This window comes from Orycteropus afer, unplaced genomic scaffold, assembly GCF_000298275.1.
Source record: "Orycteropus afer afer isolate SDZICR_OR568_19922 unplaced genomic scaffold, OryAfe1.0 scaffold00083, whole genome shotgun sequence".
Lineage (NCBI taxonomy): Eukaryota > Metazoa > Chordata > Mammalia > Tubulidentata > Orycteropodidae > Orycteropus > Orycteropus afer.
Window position 1 is genome coordinate 2,665,781 of NW_006921670.1, and position 11,782 is coordinate 2,677,562.

At 46.8% G+C, this 11,782-nt stretch overlaps 1 protein-coding gene across 1 annotated transcript in view; it reads left to right on the plus strand.

Moving 5' to 3' along the window:
- Positions 1-1,797: 1,797 nt before the first annotated feature.
- Positions 1,798-11,782, plus strand: part of GTPBP1 (GTP binding protein 1) — a 37,861-nt gene continuing 27,876 nt past the window's right edge. Inside the window, exons 1-2 of the mRNA XM_007941673.2 lie at positions 1,798-1,989; positions 6,445-6,556. Of these exons, the coding sequence (XP_007939864.1) occupies positions 1,798-1,989; positions 6,445-6,556 (304 nt within the window). The remainder of the gene's footprint in view (positions 1,990-6,444; positions 6,557-11,782) is intronic.

Here is an 11,782-nt window from a genome sequence, read left to right on the forward strand (position 1 = left end):
GCCACCATGGTCCCAAGCCCACAGGTCCAACAGATCTCTCCAGCAGGGTGGATGACTGTGCCTAAGAAGTTATCATAACTTTGCTCCCTGTTCTATTTATATAGACATTCTTACAGTACATACAAATATGTATATAGAAATATGGTCTGCCAACCTTTATATAGGGTCATGGGTATATGCCCTTTTGTCTAGACATACTTGATCATTCAGCCTGTCTACCCATCTATTTACCCATAGATTAAGGTTTATTATCACTGATAATGAAGTATTGTACATGTAAGAACATTTATTTTTGTTGTTTGTACCTCTTGTGTAGCTCTCTGCTTCTAATATTGAGAACAAAAAACTCATTGTCATCAAGTCAATTCCAACTCCTAGTGACCCAGCAGAACAGGGTAGAACTGCCCCATAGGATTTCCAAGCCTGTAATCTTTATGGAAGTAGACAGCCACATCTTTCTCTTGCGGAGCAGCTGGTGGGTTTGAAACGACCTTTTGGTTAGCAGCCAAATGCTTTAAAGCCACCAGAGCTCCCTTATACAGAGGATTGTGGTGAGCAATTTAGCTGGGGGGTAGGGAAGAGATACATCAGAATTTAGCTGAACCATAAAACCCAAACTCACTGCCATGAAGTAGATTCTGAGTTACAGGGATTCCTGAGGTGATAAATCTTTACAGAAGTGGATTGCCACATCTTCCTTCCCAGGAGTGGCTGGTAGATTTGAACCACCAACCTTTTTAGCAGTCAAATGCCTTAGGCACTGCACCACAAGATCTTTTTGAATTTCACTGCTGCTGGTGGTGCATATCTAGACAATTGGGGTTGGATGACTCTTAGTTGGAGTTGGGTGACTTCTTGTTTCAAATTTGTAGCTGTTTGTGCACGTGAGACTTGACGGCCATCAAAAAGGGGAGCAAGAAGAGGTTGCCTCTTTCAAGTAGATCTTTGAAGCTGAAGGCCATTTTTGAACCCTGACTCTTGCTCACTAAATCCTGTGGTCCAAACCCTAAAAATTTTGTTGTCGTAATTGCTCTCTCCTTAAAGGCAGTGAATGGAGAATTCTCCCTAAGGTCAGCATTTAATTTATTGCCTGGCTCTGGCTACTACAGTGTCACATCTTTTGGAATATATGGAATCGATTCTACTATTAAAATTGGTTGGAGATTGCCAGCACGCTGGACATCAGTCTTCAAGTGACTGCCTTGAATCAATGAGTTGAGCGGGAGGCTCATTTTGCACTTTACTATCTCCGTGAGCCGCGGCCCGAGGCGCGGGACCTACTCCACGCTTAGATTGGGCCTTGCCCCCGTCCATCATTGGAATGCTCTCGTACCGACTGTTTTGCAGCAACATTTGGAAGCAGAGCACCGCCTCTGGAAACAAGGAACGTGAAGGGGCGGTGAGGGTAGACGTTGCTATATTTCTCTCTTCATTGGATAGCTGCTGTGTCAGTCATCCTCTCCTCTGCTCCCGTTGGTGGGAAAGCTCCAGCCCAATAGCGTCGACTCCGTACGGCCCCCTCCCAAGCTGGGATAAAGGCGCGTGACGTCTCAGACATTTGTTGTTGGGGTTTGGGCCTCGTTAATTATTCATGAGGTACTTGAGACGGCTGCAGTGATTGGTGGCTGAGAGGGCTGGTCCACTGTTTCTTCGCTAGAGATACGTGTCACCGTGTACGCCTCTGGCGAAGTTCGCATAAATTATTCCGATATGCGGGGGCGGAGCCGCGCATAGATTAGGCAAATGAAGCTGAGGAGGGAGGGGAAGCCGGCTACGAATTAGCCTAAGTTATTAAAGATGGCGGCGGAGCGGAGTCGCTCCCCGATGGACTCGCCGGTTCCAGCGTCTATGTTCGCCCCAGAACCCGGCTTCCCGGGGGCGGCCAAGGCCGCGGCAGCCGCCGCCCGGCTCCACAGCGGCTTCGACTCGGACTGCAGCGAGGACGGCGAGGCGCTCAACGGCGAGCCGGAGCTGGACCTCACGAGCAAGGTAGGCCCGGGCAGCGGCGGCGGCGGGCGCCGAGGGGACGGGCACCGGGCGGCGGCGCCGAGCCATCTCCGGGGCAACGGCGGCGCAGCCCGGGAGGGCGAGAAGCCGGTGCTCCCGCCGTCCAGTCTGCGGGAGGAAGGGGGGAAGGCGCCGAGCCCGCCCACCTGCCGGGCGCCAGGACTCAAGGGGGACTCCTAGGGCGAGAGGTCCCCCGCAGCCGCTTTCGTTCCCTCGGCGGCGCCGACCCGGCCTCCCACCGAGATCACAATGCCTTGGCTCCGCCACGTGGAACTGGGGGCTCCCGCCGGCGGCCGCGGTCCCGGCGATCGCTGTCCCCGCGCAGCCCCGCCTCCCGGTACCCCCTCCTTCTTCGGGTCCCCACCTGTGAGGACCTTGGAGTGCGGTCCTCTCCCTGACGGCAGGACTGCTGAGGGGCGGAGGAGGCTGGGCGCGGGCCGCGGGATGCTGGGAACATCAGGTCGTCCGAGGGGAGGGCTGGCAGCCGCTGTGGGGAAAGGAAACAGAAAGCAGTCGCTCTGTCGAGGGAAGAATGGCCGAGCAGTCTCCACTTAGCGAATCTGAGCAAAATTGGGAGATGGGCATGGCCCTTTATTCTGATAGTGGAACTTCATCGCGTAAGAGTGGAGTAATGAAAGACGTTTTAAAGTCTTCAGAGCTGTTGAGAAAGTAGGCAGGAATTAAGAGCTCAGCATCCTGCTGGACATTGTAGGGGATAAATAAGTCTAAGATGTGGCTGGTTTTTGAGGGTGCTTAACATTGTAAAGGGAAGAGTGCTGACTCGGGAGTTAGGCAGGATTCACTTTCTTAGAAAGCCCTGCTACTTGAAAAGACTGTGTGACCTTGGAAAAGTTCCTTAACCTCTCAGTTCTCCAGCTACATCATTTGAAGAAAGTACAGATGCACTGTGAATATTAGAGGTGTACGTGACACCCCGGACAGTGCCTGATACGTACTAAAAACTCAGTGAACGTTTGAAACGAATTGAATAACTGATAATTCCCTGTGCAGATTGAACGGCAGTTGATGGAAGAGAGAGTGCCAATACCGTTGCCTACCTGTTGTTGGATAGTCACAGGGGAGATGTTCGCCAAGCTTTGAAGATGCTTGTGACTTTTCACACTCTGTGGTGGTGGAATTGCATGAAACTTGGACCTAGTTGGACCTAGTTGGAGTGAATCTTCCCTGCAACCTAAGCGAGTCAGTTCTCAACAGCTCACTGTCCCCTCTTGTCCCAGCTGAGCACTTGGAAGCCAGCAAGCTGCTGCTTTTGGCTTCTCACAGTGGCCCTGTCTGGTGTCTTGAAGGCCATAATGAGGCTAGCTGGCCACGCTTGGAGAGAGGGATGGTCAGGGAAGTATGTGAGGCAATGTGACAGGATGCAAAAGGCCCAGACAGCATCCAAATGCAAGCTCTGATGAGTCCACTCAGGAAGTCGTAAGAGATGTGCCTGTCTCAAAGCAGGTGAGCTGGGTGTCAGTACATGGCCAGGGTGCTGAAGAAACCTGAAAACACAGTGGGAAGTTGCAGGGACAGAGTTGCAAAGAGGGTGGTACCTTTATTTCCTGACAAACATATTGAATATTCCAGGATAGGGAAGTATTGTTTCATCACATAGCTGGGGAAATCCTCACTATTTTAAGGCAGAGACTTGTTTTTTATATATATATATGTATATATGTATGTGTATATAAATATATATATATGTATATATATGCATATGTTGTTGTTGCATATGTTGTTAGGTGACATCCAGTCGTCTCTGACTCATACCTATCCTGTGTACAGCAGAATGAAACCTTGCCTGGTCCTGTGCCAGCCCCACAATCCTTGCTATATACCTGAACCCATCGTTATATCCACTGTGTCAATCCATCTCATTGAGGGCCTTCCCCTTTTTCGTTGACTCTCCACTTTACCAAGCATGACATCCTTCTCCAGGGAGTGGTCCCTTCTGACAGTGTGACCAAAGTAGGTAAGACAAAGTCTGGCCATTCTCGCTTCCAAGAAGCATTCTGGCTGCACTTCTTCTAGGTTAGATTTGTTAGTTAATATATATATTTATACACACACACACACACACACGCACACACATATAAATACACACACAGTGGCTGGTGGGTCAGTGGTTAAGTGCTCAGCTGTTAACTGAAAGATGAACAGTTCAAACCCACCAGCTGCTCCACAAGAGAAAGGTGTGGCAGTCTGCACCCATAAAGATTTATAGCTTTGGGAACCCTATGGGGCAGTTCTACTCTGTGCTTTAGGATCATTACAAGTCGGAATAGACTCAGTGACAGTGGTTTTTGGGGTTTTTTTTGTTTTGTTTTTTTTTGTGGTATATACATAAGATTGAAAAGAACAACTGAGGTGGAAGGAGAAAAGAATGGGTTGACTGGATTCATTTCCTGAGGAAAAGATTAGAAGCTATAGTTTGTATACTTGCTACAATAAAATATGGGGACCTACAGTGCTGAGAAGGAGCTCTGGTAGCATAGTGCCTAAGGCATTTAACTGCTAACCAGAAGGTTGGCTGTTTAAACCCACCAGCCGCTCCTAGGAAGGAAGATGGGGCAGTCTACTTCCGTAAAGATTTACTGCTTCGGAAGCCCAATATGGGTTGCTATGAGTCAGAATTGACTCAATGGCGGTAAGTTTTTATTTTTTCCTTTTTTTTTTTTTTTTTTGTACAGCACTGAGAGCTTTCAAAGGGAGAAACGGTGAACAGCAGCGATTAGGCTCATCTGAGAAAATTAGAAGATTTTTGTAGAAATGACTGGGTGAAGAAAACTTTGTAATTGCTACTTCTTGAGCATGGACTAAGGAACATTGGTGGCATAGTGGATAAGGCACTTGACTGCTAACCAGAAGGTCAGTGGTTCAAACCCACCAGCTGCTCTGCAGAAGGAAGATGGGGCGATCTACTTCCGTAAAGATGCACAGCCTTGGAAACCCAGTGGGGGTCACTATGAGTGGGAAATGACTCGATGGCATTGAGTTTGGTTTTGGTTTTTGAGCGTGAACTAGATGCCTTATATGTTACCTTATTTATTCTGCCTTTACAGTGGCCTTAGGAGGGAAGTAGTATTATCTCTGTAGATTGAAAAACTGAGACTCAGAGAGGTTCATTTCTTTCTCCAAGGTCACACAGGAGTGGTTAGAGAATGGAATCTCATAGGCCTATTAGTAAATGTTGTTGTTGTTGTTATGTGCTGTCGAGTCAAACCTGACTCATAGCGACCCCTCCTTGGGTTTCCGAGGCAGTATCACTACAGAAGTAGGATTGCCCAACCTTCCTTCCGAGGAGTGGCTGGTGGGTTTGAACCGCCAGCCATCTGGTTAGCAGGCAAGTGTCTTAGCCACTATGCTACCAGAGCTCCCATTAGTAAATGGCCCCCCTCAAAGAAATGGTTGATATACGTTAATTTTATCAACAAATTGGCAGGGACATGCAAAATGATGGTACTAAACTCCATTTAAGAGCTCCGGTGGCTTAGTGCCTAAGGCATTTGATTGCTAACCAGAAGGCTGGCGGTTCAAACCCCCCAGCCACTCCTGGGAGGGGAGACTGGGCAATCTACTTCTGTAGTGATACTACCTCAGAAACCCAAGGAGGGGTTGCTATGAGTTGGATTCCAATCAATGGCAGGGAGTTTTTAGAGTTTTAATCTTCAGTTAAGGAGCCCTGGTCGTGTAGTGGTTAAGCATCCAGCTGCTGTCTAAGAGGTTGGTGATTCGAACCCACCAACCGCTCTGTGGGAGAAAGATGAGGCAGTCTGCTTCTGTAAGGATTTACAGCCTTGGAAATCCTATGGGGAAGTTCTACTCTGTCCTACAGGGTCGCTGTGAGGTGGAATCAACTCAGTGCCAGTGGGTTTGGTTTTCTTTTAATCCCCACTTAGTGGTGATGGTGTTTGGTGATGAAGATAAGTCTTGCTAAGATGTTTTCACTGCTGTCTCCCAGATAATCAGGATTGCCAAGGCCAGATGGAAGGGAGCTCTTTTATTGTTGCCCGAGTGGTTGGCTTGTGGGTGGAGGGCATGGCAGTGTGTGTTTCCAGAAGCAAGCCAGATAAAAGCCTTAGGCGTGTGAGTGTAGCACTGCTTGTCAGCTCCTGCCCACAGTGCCAGATTCTCAGTCATCCTGGCTCCTGCCCCTTGGTGTGTCGAGCAGCTGGACACAGGCAGCTCACACCCTGCCTTCTGTGGGTTGTGGCGCAGGCAGGGCTCTTTTTAGTACATCATACAGTTCACATAAAGGTTTAGGCTCAAAAGGTGGTTTAAGGAGTGGCCGAGAGGCCCTGTGGGGCTGGGCATCTGGTTTCAATTTGGGGGGCTGTGGGTTTCAGTCAGGGTCTTTGGGTAGGCTGTTTGTCAGCTTTGGCTGTGGCACTCTTCTAGGAAGTGCGGTCCTAAGGCTGTTGGTTTCTCTTCTAGCTGGTTCTAGTGAGCCCCACATCAGAGCAATATGACAGCCTTCTTCGGCAGATGTGGGAGAGGATGGACGAGGGCTGCGGAGAGACCATATATGTCATTGGGCAGGGATCAGGTGAGCATAGTTTTCCTTTCACTTTGTTTTTCAAAAATTATCTAGAGCACATTTGCACACCTTATAAACCTTCCTGCTTGTGCGTCTCAGTTGCAATTACTCTTGAGTGTCTGCAGAACTGTTTGGGAGGACGGAAAAGTACAAAGTAAAGTGTTAATTCCCACCTGAGTGTTCCTCCTATACTTGACTTTAAAGAATCACTTTCCAAGCGGTTTTATGGATGCTTCCTTTGATCCCCGGTACTTTTCATTTAAGGAGCTTTGGTGGCGCAGTGGATAAGGGATTTGGCTGCTAACTGGTCAGCAGTTCAAACCCACCAACTGCTCTGCTGGAGGAAGATGAGGCAATCTACTTCCGTAAAGATTTACAGTCTTGGAAACCCAGTGGGGGTCGCTATGAGTCGGAATCGACTCGATGGCAGTAGGGTGTTTTGAGGGGTACTCTGCATTTGCATGGAGACAAAACGGGGGGCTTTCTGGCCCCCAGAGAGATAAGCTGAGTACCTCTGGGCGGGAGGCTTGCTGATGGAGTGGGGTGCACCAAGGTGTACCTATTGTCAGAGCTAAAAGAGCTTTGTAACACTTGCCCAAGTAGGACAGAGAGGCCAAGGGCCGGAGAGGCGAGCCTGAGGGCATAGTAGAGGGGAGACCGTTCTGATCGAAGAATTGTATCCTGAGCGTGTTTCTGAAGCTGAACTGTAATGTATTACTTCCCTAATAAACTCCATAATCATGAGCATAGTTTGTGAGTTCTATGAGATGTTACAGTGAACTACGGAACCCTAAGACAGGAGGGAGATTATTGAGGGGATGAGAGGGAGTTGACATCAGAGATGATGGAATGGCATGGCAGTTTGGAAAAGTTGGACACTGGGGACATCTTTAACCTCCACCTCATAGGGACTGGCCTTGTGCTGATCTTTCTAAAAGAAGTTATTCAAGCAGGAGCTCTGGTGGCTCAGTGCCTAAGGCATCTATCTGACTGCTAACCAGAAGGTTGGTGATTTAAACCCACCAGCCACTCCTGTAAAGATTATTTCCTCGGAAACCCAATGGGGGTCGCCATGAGTCGGAATCAACTCGATGGCAGTGGGTTTGGGTTCCATTTGCATGAAAGGGTACTCTCCATTTGCATAGCACAGGGAACTCTCTTGTCCAGAGTGACAGATAGCAAGTTACAGTTAGGTCCGGAGTTCAGCCTGCCCTGGGTGGCCCCAGTCTCCCCCTCCAAGCCCAGTTTAAAGATCCCATTGCTACTTACTTCCTGCTTAGCAGAGACCACCACAATTATCCTTAGCGACAGAAAGGAAAGGAAGGCCAGATTCTCCTGGTCGGGCTGGCTTGCCTTGGTCCACGTGGGAGAGCTACAATAACAGGTTCTCTTTTCTCCCCGTTCATCCAGTCAGACGTGTAGGCTTGTGACCATTCTGGAGGGGACCAGTTCGTTTCCTCCAACCTTTAATGGAACCCACTGTCAGCCACTCTGCAGAAGCAAGACTGGGCAATCTGATCGGTTTTAGAGGGAGACAGCCCCTGTGACGTAATTTCAGAGTACATGGTGGGCTTTTTTCCTGCTCCTTCGCAGTTTATACCCACAATGCAAGGTCTGCTTACCCTTATCATCGCTATGACACTTTCTTGGCTGAAATGCCAGCCAGGTTTGTTAACAATCATGAATCTAGTCTGTATCATCACTTGACTGTCATCTTTGCAGGAAGTCCAGGATGGGCTTCAATGCATCTTGGAAAGACCAGTTTTCTTTGCTGAATGTAGACTTTGCAAAACCAGGTACTATTCTCTTGTAGTCTGAGTTAAGGCTGATGAAATCTCAGAATCATTCCTAAACTCATTTGACAACTATCTATTATCTATTAAGTATCTTCGAAGAGCTGGATACTGTTACAAAGACCTTTTGAATACTTGAAACCTGGTTCCTGCTCCAAAGAAGATGGCATACACACACTCTTGCATTTGGAAATGCTACAAGAGTGACCCACGCAGGCGTGATAGGTCTCCCGAGTACTGCTGTGCCTGCCATTGAAATGTCTCTTGTATCTATCCCTTCCATGTGCTACCACCTCCCCAGTATAGAGTCTTATCACATAAAAGAAGGCACAGTCAGAGAGTTAGATAGTCCACAATGTTGCGTGTCTAGAGAAGGGGGGAGTTGGTCAGCACTAGCAAGTGCTAAGAGACAGCAAGGTCACTGTAAGAAACACCCATTAGATTTGGTGACTGGGAGATCATCCATGGCCTTGTACACCAGGTACACACATCTGTCCTGCTGTAATAGGATCACTTCACACTTGTAGAATTTGCTGTTGTTAGGTGCTGCCAAGTTGATTCCAGCTCGTAGCAAGCCATGTATAACAGAACGAAACATTGCCCGGTCCTGTGTCATCCTCACAGTCACTCTGTTTGAGCCCATTGTTGCAGCCGCTGTGTCACTCCATCTTGTTCAGGGTCTTCCTCTCCTTCACTGACCCTCTACTTTACTTTTCCAGGGACTGGTCCCTCCTGATCACATGTTCAAAGTACGTGAGACGAAGTCTTGCCATTCTAGCTTCTTAGGAGCATTCTGGCTGTCCTCCTTCCATCACGGATTTGTTTGGTCTTCTGGCAGTCCATGGGATATTCAGTATTCTTTGCTTAATTTGTAGAATTTAAATTTAATTTGTAGTCTTAAATTGTAGCGTTTAAGAAACCACTAGACATCATCTGAACAAGTGTTAGGACTATTGTTTGAAGACCCTCTGTTCCCCTTGAACGTGAACTTTTGGTGAATTTTACCATGCCTTGGCAAATCACAAAGGGGCTCTGGTGGTGCTGTGGTTAAGGCATTGGGCTGCTAACTGAAAGGTGGGTAGTTCAAACCCAGCAGCTACTCTGCAGGAGAAAGACAAGGTGGTCTGCTTCCATAAAGATTTATAGCCTCGGAAACCCTAAGGGGGTCGCTATGAGTTGGAATTGACTTGGTGGCAGTGGGTTTGGTTTTTTTTTTTGGCTTGGCAAATCACAACTAATTAACCCTCAGTAGCAAAGCACAATAAGATGTCAAATATTCATTACATGTCCACACACCCAAGCATTATCCTTGCAGTTGCCAATTGAAAGCTGTTAGATTGGTAGTGACTCCTTCCTGCTGGAATTCTTAGAGTATAAGATACCACAGCTAGTTAAACAAGTTAAACCTCAGAGAACTAACCTAGATGGCCCCCAGGGCTCAGCTTTATCACTGACTTACCCTGCATCCTTGGTGCTTTACCTCTGTTTATCATTTTCTCCATCTATAAATGGGGATCATGACATCTTTCCCCACCCTAGTTCTGAGAGAGTTCATATGGATAAATTAGACATTAAAAAATTCTAAGCAATGTGTCCTTTAAGAATATTCTTCATTTAAAATGATATTTTAAAAGGAAGCAATAAGGTATAGTAGTTTGGGTTCTAGATCCTGGCATGTCTGGATTTGCATTGTGGCTCTTTTCCTCTTTATAAAATGGGGATAATAATAGCATCTGTCCCCTGGTATAAAAGTGAAACTAAAAGAGAATTCAAGGAAAGCACTTGGCATATAGTAAGCTCTGTAAACATGTTAGCTGGTATTAGTCATTGAGGGAGTAATTTTTTAAAGATCTCAAGTTACAATTGATTTACCATGAGATTTCTTTCTATAAGAACCTTGTTCAGTCCACTGATCATAAGTTATGACTTTTTAAAAAATTTTTATTGTAATTTGGGTGAACGTTTACAGAGCAAATTCGTTTTCCATACAGTAGTTCATATGCATTTTGTTTCATGATATTGGTTACAATCCCCACAATGTAACATCTCTCTTCCTACTTCTTCCCTGTAGTTACCTCTTCCCTGTGCCTTCCTTCCTATGCATTCCTGCCCCCTGAGCTGTCTCCCTGTGCTAATACTGCTCTTCTATTCTCTCCTGAGTGATCATTCTAAGGAGTGTATCCACCTGGTGTAAGTGTTCATCCTATATGCGTGCCTGTTGTTTGGCTTGAAGCCATAGGAGTGGTGAGTTCAATTCTAGACCTAAAGGGTAGCTAGGGGCCGTAGTCTCAGTCTCACCAGGCTCTATCAGACCAACAAACCTGGTCTTTTTTATGATTTTGTATTTTGTTCCACATTGTTCTCCCACCCTATCCAGGATCTCCTGTACTGATACCTCTCTGAGTGGTTGATAGTGGTAGTCAGGCACCATCTAATTGTTCTGGTCTCATGGTCATATAGGCTAAGGATTCCATGGTCTACCAGTCTCTTGGACTAAGTGTTTCCATGTGTCTTTGGTTTTCTTCATTCTTCATTGCTCTGGATGAGGAGAGAATCATTGTTGTATCTACGTGGCTGCTTGTAAGCTTTTATAACCCCAGTCGTTGCTCACCAAAGTAGGATATAGAACAATGTGTTTGTGTAGTATGCTAAGTCATAACTTTTTTTTTTTTTAATTTTTATTGTGATTTGGGTGAAAGTTTACAGAGCGAATTCGTTTTCCATATAGCAGTTCACATACACTTTGTCTCATGACATTGGCTGCAATTTCCCACAATGCATCAGCTCTCCTCCCACTTCGTCCCCATAGTTAACTGCTTCCCTGTGTCCTTCCCTCCATGCACTCCTGCCCCCTGAGCTGTCTCCCTATCCATACACAGCCCTTCTATTCTCCCATGATTGATCTCTCCAAGGAATGTATCTGCGTGTAATGTAAATGTTCAGTTCATATGCCTGTCTTTTGTTTGGCTGGAAGCCACAGGAGTGGGTTTAATTCCAGACCTGAAGGAAGGGCAGCTAGGGGCCATAGTCTCAGGGGTTCCACCAGGATCTATCAGACCAGCCAACCTGGTCCCTCTTTTTTAGTTCTGATTTTTTGTTTAATGATTTTGAGTTTTGTTCCACACTGTTCTCCCTCTCTATCCAGGAACTCCTACATAGATCCCCCTCTGAGTAATTGACAGTGGTAGCCAGGCACCATCTAGTTCTTCTGGTCTCATAGTTGTATAGGCTGAGGATTGCATGGTGTACCAGAAGTCATGACTTTTTTTATTTTTATTTTTTATTGTGATCTGGGTGAAGATTTACAGAGCAAATTCACTTTCTATACAGCAGTTCACATATAATTTGTCTCATGTCATTGACCACAGTTTACCACAATGCAACAGCTCCCCTCCCACTTCCTCCCCATAGTTACCACTTCCCAGTGTCCATCCCTCCATAC